The sequence below is a fragment of the Phycodurus eques genome, chromosome 16 (assembly GCF_024500275.1).
Source record: "Phycodurus eques isolate BA_2022a chromosome 16, UOR_Pequ_1.1, whole genome shotgun sequence".
NCBI lineage: Eukaryota > Metazoa > Chordata > Actinopteri > Syngnathiformes > Syngnathidae > Phycodurus > Phycodurus eques.
In genome coordinates this window covers 9,787,425-9,807,655 of record NC_084540.1, presented here as the reverse complement: position 1 = coordinate 9,807,655, position 20,231 = coordinate 9,787,425, and the positions used below count along the sequence as shown (strand labels likewise).

The window sequence follows — 20,231 nt, the reverse complement described above, 5'->3', positions numbered from 1 at the left end:
CAACAACGCCAATGAGACACCGACCCCCCAGCAGGAATAAATGGCAACAAGCCTTAACTTTTCACCTCCAGTTTCAAATAAGGAACTCTTATCAGCTTCTTGAGTATAAGCACATTTCAATATCCCATGCATCTTAGCATGTTGTATTAAAGACACCAGCGGTTGGAATCCCAACATTCTCTTTTCCCAACAAACATTGCCTTATTTGTCCTGTTGGGCATCATTGAGTAGAGTCTACAGTCATCTCATCCCCAAGCCCCACAGCGTACATTTCAGATACATAAGTTATTTTAGATGAGTAGTGTTTTTCTAGCCCTGTACAAGGATGCTTTGCTTGTGTATGAAAGTAGAGATTGAACACTGTCTGTCTCCCATATATTGCAATTATCTTGCGTTCATCTTCTGTGCCTTGTACCACTCTCTTCAAATACATTTATGCCACGTTTACTGTTCACAGGTGCATCATTTTGTGAAGATGTATTTTAATAACATGTAATTAATTATATTTTAGAGAAAACGCTGGTGTAGTTTGGTTTTGGTATATTGTTTGTGAGGTCATGGGAATATGGCTAGATGGTTGCTAGGAATTTTTTTTTATTGAGAATTTTTATACCTTTTAAGACTTAAAAGACATGTCGACATCAGCCATTTTTATTATCTGCTTTTGTATATCAGTGATTCTCAACCATAGTGTGCCGTATGTGAGCGATCATCAAGGAGGAGCTACATTTCGTCAGGCCACAGCCTTGTCTAACAAAAAAATAGTCCTTTGCCGAATTCTTGTGGCATCTACAGGCAATTGCAAACCTTTTGGTTGGTCGTCAATTACTCGCGGAGTTTTACTATTCAGGTTGAATAGCATGGGTTAGCGTCATATCAGCTTTGTGTTCAATGAAACAGGCCCATATTTCACTCAAATTTGGAAGTAAATTTAGATGACATCATTATTTCAGTCAATATCTACTTTTGTGGCATTTTTGTTCAGTGGTATGCCATGAGATTTGCAAAATATGTGCCTTGGCTCAATAAAGGTTTAGAAACACTGTTGTATAATACAAAAAGTCTGAAAATACTAATATGATTGCCTAGTTCTAAGTTTATAGTACATTTGCTGGAAACACCAGGCGCCATTAAACATGAATCCCCTGTTGAAAATAGCCATCAACATCATCAATTTGAAAGACTCAATCCTGCTTTTTGGCTGCTGTCACTAAAACTACACATTTTCCAGTTTGTCAAGGCGTACTGCCACAGAGGAGATACCGTGTTTATTAATGCGTCGAGTTGTGGAAACAACTTCTGTAATCCTCCATCATGTGACTCATAGTAATAATCACTCCATAATAACGAGGGAGGTGCATGTGCTAGAGTGGGAGGCAGACAGACAAGGACAACTGCTCCACCTGAAGATCCTAAACAAACCTCACAAGTAAGTGTTCATTTATTACCTCCACCGAGAATGTCATATTTTTATTGGTTAATGTTGTTGAATGATAGTTCCCATTTTTCTCTTAGATCATGTCGAAGAGAGAGTTAATATTAGTGAAATAAAATCCAATGTGGCAATAGCACTCACACTCCGTACTTATGAAGAAGACGCGTCTAAAAAAAATGGTAACACACGCATCCTGAATTGTCTGATTTATACATGGTATGTAGTAATTGTATTGATTAATGGTATTTTGTATTATATTCAGTACATTCTTTCATTGTTTTCTAAAGCCTGACCAGGGACTCGAGTATTACAAGTCAGTATGTGATGCGCCTATTACACTGACGCAATGTAACACAAATCTTACGACAGTACTGCGTTGTAACTGGAGGGGGGCCCACAGGACGGTCCAGGCACATGTTATGGGGCACTGGCCCCCCTGCCTCCTCTAAAACCGCCAGGGAACTCATGTACTTAAGTAAAAGTTTAAAAAAAAAAAAAAAAAAGTGCAGACTGAAATGTACAAATGTAATTAAGTACAAAAGTAAAAATGTACTCTTGTGAAATTCATACTTGTCTTAAATTGGGTTCCAAACCATAAACAGCTGCTTTTAGTGGCTCACATGGGCCTCCAGTGAGTGGATGTTAATGAATATGTCAGATGATTATATCCCTTGCACAGACAAAACCCAAATGGCATCCATGTGCGTACAAATAAATCATGGGCTTCGGCTAAAGGCCGCAAGCAGCGGAGGCCTTCGATCTGACGTCAAATATTGAAACGCAAATGAGACGCTGACTCACAGCCGTCCTTTAAAAAGTCAAAGCCCGTCTGATCGGTCTACGTAGGGCCCGGCGCAGCAGAAGGGCGTTTGGAGGCGGGCCAACGGGTGTTCAAGAGTGTGATGTCCTCAGTGGTCGCTCAGCCCTCCGTTAAGCCCATGCAGTCGTTGTCGGTGTCGCCTGGCATCCAGAGGAGACACACGCTTCCCGCCAGCGAAGTCAGACCTCTCAACACGCAGGATGCCATCAGCGTGTTTGAGATCGAGCGAGAAGGTAACACATCGCCATTTTGTCCTTTCAACTCCTTTTCAGTTGATTGACTTGAAAAAAAGTCATTCAACATTTCGGGTGTACGAGGATGCATGTTTGCCTACATCAGAAGGTGTATGTTCCCTATTGTGATTTCTACTTGTCAATCAAATGAAAATTGGTGACTTAATATGAAAGATATTTGTATTTATTTATTTATTTATTTATTTTAAATAACATGCTGCTCATATAAATCTACTATAGGCCACTAATAAAACTACTTTAAAAAAAAAAAAAAAAAAAATTTTAAACCCATCCATCCATTTTCTGAGCCGTTTCTGCTCACTAGGGTCGCGGGCGTGCCGGAGCCTATCCCAGCTATCATCGGACAGGAGGCGCGGTACACCCGGAACTGGCTGCCAGCCAATCGCAGTAATTTTAAACCCGACAAATGTATTATTACTCATTCTAATCATGTTTTTACTGTTATCTACAATGTAAATCAACATAATTTTTGCTTATAATATCGATATACCAGAATGTTTTTTACTGATTGGCTTGTGAAGCATGTGGTGTCTATTTTGACTTCAAGTAACCAAATATGGATAGTGTCCCCTTTTCTAATCTAACATCAGTGTGTGACCTCACAAATGCTGGCGCTTAGCTGGTGACCAGTCCAGGGTTTACCCCCGCCACCCACCCAAACGTCACTTGGAGTTGTCTCCAGCTCACCCATGAACCTAGTGAGCAAAAGCACGACACAAAAGACTCATAACAACGTAACTGACAAATTTCGAATAAAAAGGTTGTCATTTAGAGCGTTTATTTGCAGAAAATCAAAAATGGCAGGGGGAGGCTGGGGGCGATGTAGGTGCCCCAATCATTTTCTGGGGTTATAGTTAAGGTTTCACCCAATAGATTAGTGACTTAACACTTACTATTGAAAAATGTTGTAAGTTCTTTATTACACTGTATTCCTGATTTACAAAAGGTTTATTATTAAACTATTTATAACCCATTTATAGTTTTACCCCAACTGTAAAATGGTAAGAAGTGATAACAATGTAAAAATTGACTATCTACATACATACTACATGCTTAATGAAATATTAATAGATAACATCTGTGTGAAGTCTCGTAATGTACTCCAGTAAAAATTGTGTGTGTGTGTGTGTTGTGACGCCAGCGTTCATCTCGGTGTCAGGCGAGTGTCCGCTGCACCTGGACGAGGTGCGTCACTTCCTCACTCTGTGTCCAGAATTTTCCATGGGTTGGTTCGAGGAAGGCCGGCTGGTGGCCTTCATCATCGGATCGCTGTGGGACCGTGATCGCCTCACCACTGTAAGCCATCTGTGGATGAATAGTCAGGAATGTGGATTGTGACTGAAGGGCTGCAGGTTTAATTCCCCGCTTGGAGTGAATGAGTGACCGTATGAATGCATCCGGAAAGTAGTCACAGCGCTTCACATATTTTGTTTTGCTGCAGCCTCATTCCAAAATGGAATTAATGCCTTTTTCCCCCCTCAAAATTCTACTCACAACACCGTATAATGACAACTTGGAAAAAGTTTGTGTGTACATGTGATTTCTTGAGAGAGATGCTGCAGAGAGGAATTGGGTGAAGAGCTGAACTTCATTTGGGGTTAATCAGAGGTCAATTCCTAACACAGCCACATTCCCAGTTATAAGCAGGTGTACACACTAGTGCAAGTTGTTTATTTGTACTTTCCTTCTCTACAATATTCTTTAAATGGAGTTCTACAAGTTATTGGTAACATTAATGTTGAAAAAAATAGCTTTGAAATAATCTCAATTTTTAAATCACAAAAAACATGCATTTAAAAAGGAGTGTGTAGACTTTTTATAGCCACTGAAAATATAATGTACATTGGGTACGGAAAGTATTCAGACCCCCTAACATTTTTCACTCTTTTTTATATTGCAGCCATTTGCTAAAATAATTTAAGTTCATTCCCCCCCACATTTATGTACACACGGCACCCCATATTGACAGGGGGGAAAAAAAAAAATTATTGAAATTTTTTGCAGATTTATTTAAAAAAAACAAAAACTGAAATATCACACAGCCATAAGTGTTTAGAGCCTTTGTTCAGTATTTAGTAGAAGCACCCTTTTGAGCTAACACAGCCATGAGTCTTTTGGGGAATGATGCAAGTTTTTCACACCTGGATTTGGGGATCCTCTGCCATTCCTCCTTGCAGATCCTCTCCAGTTCTGTCAGGTTGGATGGTGAACGTTGGTGAGCAGCCATTTTCAGGTCTTTCCAGAGACGCTCAAATGGGTTTAAGTCAGGGCTCTGGCTGGGCCATTCAAGAACAGTCATGGAGTTGTTCTGAAGCCACTCCTTCCGTATTTTAGCTCTGAGTTTAGGATCATTTTCTTTTTTGAAGGTGAACCTTCGGCCCAGTCTGAGGTTCTGAGCACTCTGGAGAAGGTTTTCGTCCAGTATATCCCTGTTCTTGGCCACATTCATCTTTTCTTTTATTGCAACCAGTCTCCGTGTCCCTGCAGCTGAAAAACACCCCCACAGCATGATGCTGCCACCACCGTGCTTCACTGTTGGGACTGTGTTGGACAGGTGAAGAGCAGTGCCTGGTTTTCTCCACACACACCAATTAGAATTAAGGCCAAAAAGTTCTATCTTGGTCTCGTCAGACCAAAGAATCTTATTTCTCAGCATCTTGGAACCCTTCAGGTCCTTTTTTTTTTTTAGCTAACTCCGTGCAGGCTTTCATGTATCTTGCACTGGTGATGGTTGACTTTCTAGAACTTTCTCCCATCTCCCGACTGCATCTCTGGAGCTCAGCCACAGTGATCTTTGGGTTCTTCTTTACCTCTCTCACCACGGCTCTTCTCCCCCAATTGCTCTAGGAAGGGTGTGACCATCCCAAAACGTCAACCTTAAGTGCAGCAGACATTTTTTTGTAACCTTGGCCAGATCTGTGCCTTGCCACAATTCTGTCTCTTAACTCTTCAGGCAGTTCCTTTTACCTCATGCTTCTCATTTCCTCTGACATGCACTGTGAGCTGTAAGGTCTTATATAGACTTTCCTATTGAAGTCCAATCAGTATAATCAAACACAGCTGGACTCCAATGAAGCTGTAGAACCATTTTAAGGATGATCAGAAGAAGTGGTCTGAATACTTAAATGATTATGGCTGCAATATAACAAATAGAGAAAAATTTAAGGGGGTCTGAAAACTTTCCGTACCCACTGGATGTATTCCGCAGGAGGCCCTCACCCTCCACAAGCCACGCGGCTCCACCGTGCACATCCACGTGCTGGCAGTCCATCGCACCTTCAGACAGCAGGGCAAAGGTCCCATCCTGATGTGGCGCTACCTGCAGTACTTGCGCTGCCTGCCCACCGTGCGGCGGGCCGTGCTCATGTGCGAGGACTTCCTGGTCTCCTTCTACCACAAGATGGGCTTCAAGGTGCTGGGCCGCTGCGCCATCACCGTGGGCACCTTGACCTTCATGGAGATGTGGTACCCCATCAGCGGCCACGCTTACATGAGGCGGAACAGCGAGGCCATCCGCTTCCCCAACGCTCCCCTGACTGTGCCACCTGCCCAGATCGACCAAGACATGGACGTATGATTTAATCGTTTGGCACTTAAATGTACACGGTATATCCATTTCCACATAATTGTAACCCTTGGAGATGTTATTCACATGCTGTATAAGATGTGATTATTTTAGAGTTGTTTTTTTTAAGGTTTATGAATGTATGAAAATAATCTCCAAACTAGTAAGTGGTCATGATGTAGTATACGGGCTAAAACCAATCCATCAAGCAATTATGTATTACAGTTATTTAAGAAACTGCAGCATCACCACAGCTTTCTGTGAAATGCGATGAGGAAAATAGTTTGGGTTTTTCATGATTTTGGGGTGGTCCGCAGTCTTGTTTCCCACTAAAATAGATCTGCCCCTACCCTGAACAGTTCTCCATATTCAGAACCAAAACATTTCACAATCTGTAATAAGATGACAATCTTTAAAAGCAGTGTCTACTTAAGAATCATAATTGATTATAAATGTGATATGTTCACAAATCAGACCTTGACAAAGAGCAGAAATAGGAAAATATATTTGCTTCTGAAACAGTATTATTATTAAAAGAGATTTTTTATTTTGTTACTGTTGTAGTTGTAAACAATTACTTTGCATACCAAAAAAAAATCGACATAAAACCAATTATTATTTTTAGTAGTAGTCATAGTCGTTGTCAGGGGCATGGCACTCATGAGGATGCAGGTGTAACAACCCCCCACACCTAACACTTTTTCAACACCCACACCGAAACAAGTGTTATTTTAGGCATATGCCACCAGCCACTAAAAATGGACGCAAATGACCCCCAGGCTGTAGTTTGGACACCGAAGCAAACTTTTGTGCTCAACGGCCACTTTTGATTTGATTTGATTCTTTTTTAAATGCGCAGAAGGACCAGGTCATTCATAGTGGGGTTTAAAAAAAAAAAAAAGTGTGTGTTGTTCTTGTTTTTAATTGTATTATTTATAATTGATGAACTTATAATAAATTAGCTAATGATTTAATAAAATAAATTAGATGTACAGTGATGCCTTGATTTCCGAGTTTCATTCATTCCTTATTTTCTGTACATGTAAAGTTTTTACTATCATTTTAAAAAATATTTTTGGGTGAGATAAATGAATGCAAAAGTGAGTACATTGACATCATTATGTACACTTGGACAAGTTAATCATCATCAAAAATGACTCACACAGATGGAACAATTTAGATGATCGATTTGATGACAAGAGCTCTATTTGAAATTGTGTCTATTGTAACAAGAATTTGGGCGGCGCGGTAAACTATATTAGTTAGGACAACTGCCTCACAGTCAACTAGTCGTTAGCTCAAATCTTTGCTCGGACCCTCCCGGATGGAGTTTGCATGTTCTCCTTGTGTTGGTGTGGGTTTTCTCTCTGGGTACTCCACCTTCCTACCAAATGCTAAAAAAAAAAAAAAAAAAAAATGCATGTTTGGTTAATTATTAGGAATGAATTGTCTGTAAGTGTGAGTGTGAATGGTTATTTGTCTCCTTTTTCCACGTTATTTGCTGGCAACCAGCTGGGATAAGCTCCATTTTACCCATGACCCTACTGAGTATATAATAGATGTTCAATATAGGTCTTATATTGGATCTAGTGCAGGTGTACCTAATATGTAATAGTATTTAGAAACATGATTGTGGGAGTGAAGTAGCACTGATGAAGTGTAAGTGTTTTATTTGTGCGAGCCATGATAAGCCGTCAGTGGCGTGCGTCAGTAAACAGGCTTTAGCTGCTCAATCGCAGCTCCTTAGCATGCGTCAACACTGGAGGATTTAGACCAGTCACCGATTAGTTACACTTGATGAACCAAACATACAGTATACTGTACTATATGTTTTTATAATTCTAAAATAATTCTGTATACAAGGAATTAATCTGCACTAAGTGCAGGTTATCCTGTGTCTGCAAATAATTGTCTTTTTTTTTGGGGAGGGGGGGGGGGGGGGGTTATAAAAAAAAAAATTCAAGATAATAAGCTAGTCTAGAGGGTGGCGTGATATTGCTAAAATCTTAAAAAGATGACTAAGTCATGTGCGTCCGCAGAAAGGCATTGTTCCAAATAAAGATGGTTCATTGTTTTAACGCTGATAAAAGCCTTTTGTCTTGCCACAAACCTGTGAATGGATGACTGTCAATCTGGGAAGTTTGAGAAATCCTCCATTTGCTTCCTTGTTCAGATCTCCGATGCAAGAGAGAGAGGTTTTTGCAATATACTTTTCCTCCATCATAACTTCCTTTATCATAATGATCTGTCTCTGCTGATTAACTTGGAGAAATCAGATAGGCACCACCCAGTGCAATAAATAAGGGGTCTGAAAAAATACATGATAAAAGGAGCAAAGGGGTGCATCAAAGGCAGGCTAAAAAGTGTGTGTGTGTGGGGAGGGGGGGGGGGGAATGCCCCCCTGGCTCCGCCACCTCTGAATATAGGGGATGTAATGAGTAACTTTTGATCCTATGGGTATTCTGATGAAAGAATGTCACAGACATGTTACTAAGAGACTTGGGAACTGTCTTCTTTAAAAGTCCCATATTTTACCAAACCAACTTTTTCTTGTATTTGGGATGTAATATTGTCTTTATGGTGCCTCAGTAAACATGTGAAATATGAATTAAAATCAACCATACATTCATGAGTCCACATATTCCTGAGTTCCAGACGTCTGTCTCCCAAGAGAGCTTATCTACATCACGAGCGAAGATCTCCGCATCCCTCTCCGCTCCGAGCCAGCGCTGTCAACATAAAAAACATTTGCTCTCACAAGTAGTGAGGCTTCTACATGGAGGCAACCAATCAGAGGAAAGGGGGTGGTCTTAGCCAAATACGGACTAAGCACGCACAAATCTGGGTCAAACAGAAGTAACTGTCAGAGGGGCCTTTTCTGGACACTATGACAAAACCAAAGTTTTTATACTAAATCCATTTTAGAGAGTCAATCTACGGAGGTCTAAATAGCCCAAATATGTGACCTTTAACAATTATTTCTTATTGTGGTTGCAATTATTGTGCCACACTTACGGCATTAAACAAAAGTATAAAATATTAGACTCTTTCTTGGCATAATGTAATGGGAACGAATAGCATAGTTTGAGTGTCAAAACCTATGATTAGCATCCTTTGGAAGGTAAAATTGACTTTAGTAGAAAGAAGGCTTGTTATTAATCATTGAGGGAATAAGAGACTGACGTCCCATTCATTAACAATCAAGGCTTGTTGACTCGCCTTACAAAAAGGAGCAACGTGGAAGTGTGTTACAATAAGGTTAATACTGTGTTATTGTTTTGGCATCATGGTCGATGATGACACAACATTTGTGGAGCAGACACAGGGAGATAAGGGGACGGGGGGGACGGGGGGGGGGGGCTCCTCTGCCTCCAGACAAGCAGGCTCATGTGGAATAATCCCAAATAATCTGCCAGTCAGACGTCCCGGAACTCCTGTAACACCATTTACTGTAACCGGGGCCAAATTCTTTAACATGATGTAATTGTTTAAAAGTTTCACTGTGATATTACATATAATGAGAATTTGGGGATTAAATGTGTAGGGGGTCATCAGGGACATAATTCGGACTCCCGCTCACACACTCACACACACACCACTGATTTTTTATTTTTTTTGCTCACATCCTCGACTAAAATGTTCTCACATACACACAACTGAAACTTCCACACACACTACTGAAATGTTTATTATTATTATTATTGTGATTATTTTTTTCACGAACACTATTGAAACACTCTCATAGACACAACCAAAACGCATATTACAGGATATTATATGACCGCATTTCAGTATACAGTGGTGCCTTGATTTACAAGTTGAATTTGTTCTGTGACCATGCTCGTAACTTAAAGCACTCGCCTGTCAAATCGTCTTTTCCATCTGAAATGTATGGAAATGCCATTAAGCTGTTCCAGCGCCTCAAACAACAGCAACTCAATTTTTGTAGCATGTTTTTTAATCAGAAAAAAAGCACTCTTCAGTATTGCACTTTATACAAATATGCAGGAATAACATACAGTAAATAAAAAGAATGTATACAGCTGCTGTTTTGCATTGTGTGTTAGCATTAAGCAAGAGGACTTTTGTGAGACAAAGTTAACGTGGTTTGGGATCACAATGTTAATTCTCTTTGTTTCATGTCGAGTTTGACGGCAAACTTCAACTTGGAGTGGCAATAAACATCTTGAAGCAAGCACTTGCCGTTTTTTTTTTTGGGGGGGGGGGGGGGTGGACTGTTCATGAGCTGCCAAACTGCTGCTTGTTGTGAAATTCGCTCCCACCGTAGCTAGTGTTTTAACTCAAATTTTTGCTCACAATTTAAGACACAAAAATTGGTCACGCGACAGGTCGTGTCTTGAAAAGCAGTGTGTGTGTGAGGTAATCCTGAATTATGTACCTGACGGCCCTTCATAGAAATGTTTGGGGCTTTTTCATACACAGAATTGTATGGTGGGCTGCCACAAATGCTCTCGCCGACCGTATACTTTTGAAAGTCTGTTACTTATCATAAACGTGTCTTTAATACATTTTATGTGTTGTTTGTGAAATGTGCAGTGACAATTGTAAAACAATGACTCTGCTCCCAGTTACAGGAACACAACATAAAATGTGTTAATGACGGTTTTATATATAGTTTGGCCCGCGAGAGCATTTAATCCGGCCCACCATGCCATTCTAATAAAAAAATTACAAATGCTCAATTAACCCATAAATGCCCCCAGTCTATAATAACACGCATTTGTTTGATTGTTGTATCACATTTTTATAAACTCATAAATAGTATGGCCCTAGGTGCACTTTTAAAAGGTAAAACTGGCCCCTGATATGATATGCGAAAGGTTCCCTACCCCTGCCATAGAGTTTGACCCTGTAAACCTTAACACAGTGTATGAGTCATTTCTAATCTCTATCCTTCATCCATTCCTTAAAGCGTATGACTCACGAGTATTGGGTAATAAGTACATACAGTCATTTTGCTGTTGCTAAAAGTGTTGAATGGAGCGGATTAGCCTTGACTGTTTGCTGAACTGATGGACGTGATAACCGCTGCATTTTTTGTCTGCTAAAATCTCATCAAACCGGTTGTTTCAAAGACGCTTCGCAGACTTACTGGCACCGACAAACATGTAAATTCAGATAAGGTCGTTTGGTGCATCTGACCAGGCGTGGAAAAAAGTACTCACAACCTGCACTTCAGCAAAAGAAAAGATACTCATTTTAAAAATACTCTTAAGTAGAATTACTAATTCAACTCCTTTACCTAAGTAAGGTCTGAAATGTACTAAAGTACAAAAGTTCAAACGAATTGACATTGCATCGAAGTAAGAATTAAGTTAGCATTCTTAGAATCCTACTGAAAGTTTAACAGTAGACATACTCAATTTGTAATCAATTTGTAATTAAAGGTACTCTCTATTCCTGTATTGATAGTTGTATTAATTGCATGTAACAACAAGTTCATTTACATGCTCAATCCATGGAAATTATATTGTATTTGTATCCAACACCAGGAGCACTGCTCAAATATTTTGGAACATCTGCCACTGAAGATGACGCCCAGCCACCCACATCCACAGCTAATACACTATATCTTGCAATAAGGTTCCTTTGAGTAGTTTTTTTTTTTTTTTTTTTTTTTCCCCCCCCATTTGTGCAATCCAATACTTGTTTTTTAAAATTGTTTGTTGTCTGTTGTGCTTGAGTTGCTGTATTCTTATTTGGTCATAATCCAATATATTTTAAGTAAAATATAAAGTCCACTCCAGTTTGAGTGTGTGTGTGTGTGTGTGTGCGAAAACCAATATGGTTTACATCATGCGTGTCACTCGGGCAATGGTGAATGCTCTCTGTAGACCAAATATTAACTTGCTGGGATGTTCAAAAAGTTGTTTAAAATGAAGATTGTCATTTATTATAAAGTGTGTGCTGTATATAAAGCACGATTCACATTTATGCAACATACATGCACATGTTTTGATAATACAAATATTATTGTTTAAAAAAAAACGGTCTGTAAAAAGCAATACAAGGTGTGTGGATTCTTGGATTTGACTTTAGAATGCTGAATGGAACAACAAACATTTCCCTGATTTTTACAGCAAACCCCCAAATCATATTCAAACCAGATCCACGGTCGGGTTATTAATATCATTATGTGTTTATATAATCTTTGAGTTAGTAATACCAGGAACCCTCTAGCACCAGCGGCTGTGTCAAACATTTCACTCATCTTAAACTCACGATCTAGAATCTGTTGTGAGCAGAACTAAATCGAAAGTTGGAGTATGATGGAGAATTGGTTTCATCACTGGAGGCTGCAGGGAGGAGCAACAGTCCTGTGCTCTTGTCAATCTTACACTTATCCATTGCCTGCTTGTACGAGATTTTTTCTTTGCTAATGGGGTCAACCAGAAGTTTTAGGTATGAGGACTCCTTCTGAAGCTCTTCGGCTGTCTTGCTGTCGATCACATCGTTTGCTTCGGCTTCTTGGAGAGTGAGGCGGCCAGCTTTGGTGGGATCGACCAACCCTCCAGTCAGGTATTGCGCCTCAATATACCACCTGGCGTTTTCGTGGGGTATATACCCCTTTTGTGCTGCCTTTCCCACAGAGAGACGCTCTTTGGTCAGAGGATCCTCAATCCCGGTGAAGGCCTTCTGAGCGTTAAGAAGCTTGTACATGTGAGCATTGTCAATGAGGCCTTGTTCAGCTGCTTTGTGGACAGACAGTTTGTCCTTCTTGGTGAGATCGACAATTCCGCCAGAGGCCGCCTGTGCTTCCAGAAGCTTCAGAGCCGTGTCAACATCGATGAGCTTACGGGTCAAGGCGCTTCTCACAGACATGCGGCTCTCTGTGGAGGTGTCAAAAACACCAGAGATAGAGAATTGCTCATCACCTAAAGCAAAGAGGTTGTTACTGTCACTGTGACTATTAAGACTGGTATAGGAGGACATCATGGAAGTTGGCATGGAGTTTAAGGGAGAGCTTGGGATAGGTTTAATGGGGGACTTTGGGCTTGTTACTGTTGGAACAAAAGGTCTTCCAGTTTCCCCTGCCACAAGAAGAGCAAATTCAGAAATGGGCATTTTGCCATCCTTGTAGCGCATCAAATCATACTGGGTCAAGCGGCCATCTCTCAGAGCGTCTTTGACAGCGTACTGCATCCCAGTCTTACGATCTTGCAGAACTGTTGAATCCCCGTCCGGACCACTGGATGTGCATTCTTCCCAATCGCACTCCAGTTCTGACAGGTGTATGTACTGTTTGCGGTCTATTAGCCCTTTCAGATAGGCGTCATAAGGTGCCATGTCTTTACCAGTGTCGGGATCCAAAATGGTGATCCTTGTAGAAAGGTTTGTCTCTCTCGTATGAGTTTCAGCCTGATCCTCATTCCTGAGGCTTTCTTTCAGCTCAATAATGAGTGCCTCCATTTGGTGGTGTTTGTCTTTTTCATTCAGGATCTCATTCTCGAGCCGGTGTACTTCAGAGGATGCCTTTAGACTTCTCTGCCTAGCCATCTGGGTTCTCTCGCCCATCAGCTTGGTCTGTTGCTGGAAGGTGATGCTGATGTTCTGCCTTTGAGTCTCAAGCAGTTTTAGCTGTTTAAGAAGGTCTTCCTTCTCCCTCTGGAGGTTATTTCTGTTGACCACCAGAGTTGTCTCCTCTTGCGAAATAACAGATATGGATGTCTCCAGGTGGGAAATTTTTATTCTAAAGCTCTGAAGGTGGTCTTCTTTGTCACGCCTCACGTTTCTCTCCTGTGCAAGAAGATCTCTCAAATGGTCCCTCTCAGCCTCCACTCCTGGGTCTTTCTCCACACGGACAACTTCTCTATAAACAATCTTTTCCGTTGTCTTTTCTTTTGTCAGAATTTCCAACTTCATCTTCAGGCTGCTGATTTCTCTCTGTAGACGATTGAGTTGCTTTGCCTCTCCTTCCATCTCAACACGTATATTATCCATGAGTTTCTCAAGCTTTGGGTCCCTCTCCACTTTCAGGACTTCCTCAATGACAATCTTTTCTTCAACTGGTTTTGGAGAAGTCTCAAGCTGATGAATCTGAGCTTTGATCTGCCGCAGCTCTGATTCGATCTGAATCTTCTTCTGGCGTTCGTCCATCTGAGCCACAGTGTTCTCCTTTTCTTGAATCAGGGCTCTGAGCTGTCGCACCTCGATTTCAAACTTCCTACGGGCTTTGACTTCATCATCTAGAGAGTTGTTTAACCTCTCATGCTCTAAAATCTGCTTGGGGTCCTTCTGCAGACGCACCACTTCCTGTACCACCGTCTTCTCCTCTGGCTTCTGGCGCTCAAGGACAATGTATTGGTTCTGAAGGTCAAAGAGACATTCTTCTACATTGCGACGTTGTTGAGTCTCTTCTCTAACAGTCCTCCGGAGTCTGTTGACCTCTTTTTCCAGCAGGGGGTCGTTCTCATATTTGATAACCTCTGTATTAACAAGTTTGGTCTCCACTTTGGATTTTTCAGCTTTCAGTCCATCTCTTTCTTTGCGTAGGTGTATCAGCAGCTCAAGTGTGGTGTCATAGTTGACTTTAAGACGTGAAACTTGGTTGCTCAGCCGCTGTAACTCCCGAATAACTTCGGGACTTTTCTCTTCTTTGATAACATCCTGGGTCACTTCCTTGTATTCAACTTTGGGCTTCAGAGTACGCAGCGTGGTCAGTGTGGTCACCAACACTTCGGTTTCTTGCTCTATTCCTGCGCGTTTTTGGCTACAGTTCTGCAGCTCATTCCTCAGACGATGGAGCTGGATTTCTGTCTCAGGATCAACTCTGAAAATCTCATTGATCACCTCTTTAATCTCAAATTTAGGCCGTAGTTTCTCCACTTCACCGTATCTCAGCTGAAGTGTGGTCAGGTCCTTCAACAAGATAACATTCTCGTCCTTCTCCTCCTCCAACGCCATGTGTAGTTTATTTGACTCGCTTACCATTTCTGTATCTTGTTGTACTTGCTTCACCACCTTGGTGACAATTTTTGGTTCAATGGTGGGAATGACCCTCTCCAGTGTGTTTATCTGACTCCGAATGCTGAAAATGTTGTCATTGAGTGACAGACACTTGGCTTCTGCTGCTGCAATTTCATTTTTGAATGTGAAAACAGATTTTAGCATCTCGGGATCCTTTTCGAGTCTCACCACTTCCTTCTTCACAAGCCTCTCTCTAAATTTGGGTTTCTGCTGAGCCAGGAGGCTAAGCTCATTTTTCACATGAATGGTCTCAGAGTCTCTGGTTTGGAGCTCCAGTCGTATCTTCTCTATCTCACTTTGGATCTTGGCCACTTCTTTTTCCAGCTGTGGGTCTCTTTCATACTCAGTTACTACTTTGGCTAACAGTTTTGGTTCAGCACCAGAGAGCTGCTTTTCCATTGTGATTATTTTCCCATTTATAATGTCTATATCTGAACTGGCTCTTGACCTCTTATATCCTTCATCTTGGATCCTGCTTTTTAGAGTCTGTAGTTCCGCTTCCACTTTGGGATCACGGTAATACTGCACCATCTCCCTCTCCTCCAACCTCTCCACTCCTCTCCTGCTCTTCAAGGACAAGTATCTCTGTCTGTATGTTTCCAAGTCATTTTCAGCATGTAAGCGACGCGACGTCTCCTCATTCAGTTCTTTCTGCATGGTCTCGGCTTCTACCATGTCTTTCCTCTGGCTCTGCAGTTGCAACTGCTGACTGACAACTACACTGTTGACTTTATCTTCGTTCTGTTGACATATTAGAGAACAGAGAGAGAAATTGTGATTATTTTTCTGAACTATGGGGTTCATTATATTTCAGACAGAAAAGCATGCTTTCTTTAAATTGTTATTGTTCAGTTTAGCTATCCATGGAATGCCCGAATGAAGACAGCTTAGTCAGCAGCAATTTCAAAAGTGCAACATCATACCTGTATGATGTCACAAGAGTCAACAAAAGTAAAGAACAGGAATAAGTAGTGGTGCCACTGTCCCAAAATTCTGACTTCGATCCTATACCTTCATGAACTACCTCGATACCGGTACTAAAACGATACAACGGCAAAAATCTAAAACGTCAGTAAAAGCAGTGACATGAAAACTGACACAACTTCAAATACTTTTAGATTTATTTTATTAATTCAAAATATTATATACGATACGTTCAAAAAAAATTATGTAATAATGGCATTAGCCCAGTCTTAACATTAGTTAATTAGATCAATGCCTGCATTATCATATACAGTATATTATATGAAAAATAAGTGTGTTTGCATGGATATAAAATTGCACATCTATACACAGTATATGTATGATTATACATCAATGAAAAAAAATTCTATTATATTATAATAAAGGCATTTTACCTGAAGAATACAAAAGCTTAAAATACATGTGTATTGCAACCTTTTTATTCAAGTTTTTAGTGTGCAGTATTTTTGTATTTGACTCTATTTGATTTCTCCCATTGTAAACAATACATTGTGCACCCGCTGTGCTGTTTTTCATTGCGTATGGAGCCACGACAATCAAAAAGTGGACCTTTTGGCTGCACTTGGATATTAAGTGTTTTTTCCTTTTGCAATCAGGTGGATTTTTATTCTTGTCGAACTCCCAGATTTCCGGAGTGGTCTCCGATGAGGCTCGGCTTCTGTGCAGCACGCACCCGCGCTAACGCATGCTACCGTCTCTGGCAGGAGCTAGTCGCCGACTAGCTGCCGACTAGGGGTCGGCAGTTTGAAGCTATTTCATTCTCCCGGCTCCCACAGTTGTATGCACACAACTTGTCGGAAGACAGCCATTCATTGGGTTAGGGTTAGTTTGGACTAGTTGCCAGTCAATTGAGGGGCATGTATAGACAAAAAAAAAAAAAAAAAACATTCGCACTTACGCTTACACCTGTAAACCTCACGTCCATTTGTTTTGCTTTTTTTTTTTTTTTTATGTGGGCGGTAGCTGGAGAAAAACCCAAGCAAGCATGGGAAGAGCATGCAAACTCCACACAGAGACAAATGTATAATTTTTTTAAAAAGATTCTAACTCAGTACTTTTAACGGTCAAGCAGACATGCTAACCACTAGTCCCCACTGTGCTTCACCAGTACTCAACCATAATACATAGTTAACAGATAGTCGCCCGCAATAGTGACAATAAGTGGTGTGGTATGGATCAGTTATTCCAACACCTTTCACACCTTTGACAATAGAAATGGTAAAAATTCTGTGCTGTACCGAACTGAACAATTTTTCCAATAGTTGCTTGTGACAGAAATTCACTTAACCAATTTTAATGTTAATTGGTTAAGTGATTAAGTGCTGCAACACCAAATTGGTCATCCTTCAATTTTCCAAATGAGAACATAATTCTGGCATATGCTCTTTTCATCTTTTCAAAAAGCCAGATTAGACCTTAATGATGATATCATTGGTGCCGTTTTACCCTAAGTATGATGTTCTTGGCAGTTCCCATCTGGTTGAGGAGCTCCTCATTTTCTGCAGACACCTCAGCGAAACGGTTCAGTAAATCTTTTTCCTGTAGCAAAAATGTATTTCTAGTTTAGACAACATGAAGCATAGAAAAAGTGTCATTTATGATAAAATTACTGCTTATTGTTGTTGTACCTTCCTCCGCACTGCCTGAGCCATCGTTGAAGTTTGGCGCTTTTTCAGAATGGGTCCGTTGTTGTCATCATCATCATCATCTTCATCATCGTCTTCATTCAAAATGCCGCGGTATGCGTTTGATTTGATCTCGTATTCCTGAAAGAACATTTGTTTAAAAAGGCCCACGTCTAGTGCTGATGGTACACGACAATAATCTTAACTTACAATTAAGGTGTTTTGGAGTTCTCGGGAGAGATCCTTGATCCGCTGCACATCATCTGACCTCCTGTTAATGTCCTCCATCACGCTCTAAACATCAATCCAGAACTGGTGATCAGACAAGGTAGGTTAATAATCATTTGGCCATAGGACATTTGCACTCACCTTCTGAGAGTTGTGCTTGGCTGTTATCTCGGTCACGTTGTCAGTCCGTCTGATTGTGTTATTTGGTAAATTGACCAAAAAGAAATCCAGTGACTGAGCAGCATTCTGGAAGTCTTGGTTTTTATTACTTGCTTCCTGTATGAGAGTAGATCTAAAGCAACAGAACAGAAAATACACATCATTCGTAGTAGCAGTTTTAAAATGTCATCAAACCCCAAATTCATGTTCAGATGTCATTAACAACACACTGTGGAAACAAATAGGTCAAACACGATCCATTCTGGAATGCAGGTTCTTTTTTTTTTTTCCTCATCGGGAAATGCTGGATATTCCGGCTCAAAATGCCGCCATCATAAAACCTTGTATTGCACAAGCAAGAACTTAAATGACACTAACTTTCTTAAGCACCAAACAAGTGTACAAATAAATTAACCATTGCCAATATAATAAACCAGCATACTTGTGTCCCTTGAAAGCGCCGTATAAATCCAAGCTATAATTATTATCTACATGTCTTCCCTTCGTTAGAAATATGCGCATCGTGTTTGGCGCAAGTTTTATTACAGTTTAGATTCCCTCTATTTCGCATTTTTCTTTGACACCTATTGTTGAGGCTGGTGCTTCATCTGGAATAAGTGGAAAAATTAAAAAGCATGCGCTAAGTTAATTCTTTGATGCTACCTGAACTGAGGACTTGTGATTTTCTGAGAGTTCAGGCATTATACTGACGTCATGATGCATGATGATTTACAGAACGGATATATGTTGCTCTGATCATTTGGAGGAACCCGGCAACCGCACAAAAGTCATGTTTTATATGATTCAACTCATTCTGAATGGCCATGCTGCTTATCTTTGTCTTTAAAACTTGGGACAGCAATCCCAAAAAACTGCTCTGGAAAAGACCAGCACCAGACAATTGACAAGGACAAGATATTTACTGTTCAAATTGATAAACCTTATTGTTTTTAGCAAATAATAATTAACTTAGAATCTTATGGCTGCAACACATTCCAAAAAAGCTGGGACAGGGTCGTGTTTACCACTGTGTAACAACATTCAATAAACGTTTGGGAACTGAGGACACTAATTGTTGAAGCTTTGAAGGTGGAATTCTTTCCCATTCTTGCTTGATGCACAGCTTCAGCTGTTCAACAGTGCGGGGTCTCCGTTGTCGTATTTTACGCTCATAATGCGCCACACATTTTCAATGGGAGACAGGTCTGGACTGCAGGCAGGCCAGTCTAGTACCCGCACTCTTTTACTACGAAGCCACGCTGTTGTAACACGTGCAGAATGTGGTTTGGCATTGTCTTGCTGAAATAAGCAGGGGCGTCCATGAAAAACACGTTGCTTGGATGGCAGCATATGTTTCTCCGAAACCTGTATGTACCTTTCAGTATTAATGGTGCCTTCACAGATGTGTAAGTTACCCATGCCATTGGCACTCACACCGCCCTATACCATCACAGATGCTGGCTTTCGAACTTTGCCCCCAATCCCGATGTTTCTTTTCCTCTTTGGCCCGGAGGACACGACGTCCACAATTTCCCAAAAATAATTTGAAATGTGGACTCGTTGGACCACAGAACACTTTTCCACTTTGCATCAGTCCATCTTAGATGAGCTCGGGCCCAGAGAAGCCGGCGGCGTTTCTGGGTATTGTTGATAAATGGCTTTTGCTTTGGATAGTAGAGTTTCAAGTTCCACCTACGGATGTAGCACCGAACTGTATTTACTGACATTGGTTTTCTGAAGTGTTCCTGAGCCCATGTGGTGATGATGTCGGTTTTTGATGCAGTACCGCCTGAGGGATCGAAGGTCACGGGCATTCAATGTTGGTTTTCGGCCTTGCCGCTTACATGCAGTGATTTCTCCAGATTCTCTGAAACTTTTGATGATATCATGGACCGTAGATGATGAAATCCCTAAATTCCTTGCAATTGTACGTTGAGGAACATTGTCCTTAAACTGATCGACTATTTTCTCACGCACTTCTTCACAAAGAGGTGAACCTCGCCCCATCTTTGCTTGTGAATGACTGAGCAATTCAGGGAAGCTCCTTTTATACCCAATCATGGCACCCACCTGTTCCCAATTAGCCTGTTCACCTGTGGGATGTTCCAAACAGGTGTTTGATGAGCATTCCTCAACTTTCTCAGTCGTTTTTGCCACCTGTCCCAGCTTTTTT

The 20,231-nt window shown here is 40.9% G+C and overlaps 2 protein-coding genes across 2 annotated transcripts in view; one reads left to right on the top strand and one right to left on the bottom strand.

The window, feature by feature from the left end:
* The first annotated feature begins 46 nt into the window (after positions 1–46).
* Positions 47–7,073, top strand: LOC133414889 (serotonin N-acetyltransferase-like). The gene is made up of 4 exons (XM_061700589.1): positions 47–1,429; positions 2,282–2,488; positions 3,651–3,805; positions 5,718–7,073. Exons 2-4 carry the CDS (start codon positions 2,338–2,340, stop codon positions 6,084–6,086), a joined length of 675 nt encoding a protein of 224 aa, XP_061556573.1. The 5' UTR covers positions 47–1,429; positions 2,282–2,337; the 3' UTR covers positions 6,087–7,073.
* Positions 7,074–10,014: 2,941 nt separating this feature from the next.
* The window catches only part of evplb (envoplakin b), a 26,315-nt gene continuing 16,098 nt past the window's right edge, over positions 10,015–20,231 (bottom strand). Inside the window, exons 18-22 of the mRNA XM_061700557.1 lie at positions 18,041–18,191; positions 17,882–17,965; positions 17,675–17,812; positions 17,493–17,585; positions 10,015–15,803 (exon numbers count right to left, since the gene is read on the bottom strand). Coding sequence (XP_061556541.1) covers positions 12,321–15,803; positions 17,493–17,585; positions 17,675–17,812; positions 17,882–17,965; positions 18,041–18,191 — 3,949 coding nt within the window. The 3' untranslated portion in view covers positions 10,015–12,320. The remainder of the gene's footprint in view (positions 15,804–17,492; positions 17,586–17,674; positions 17,813–17,881; positions 17,966–18,040; positions 18,192–20,231) is intronic.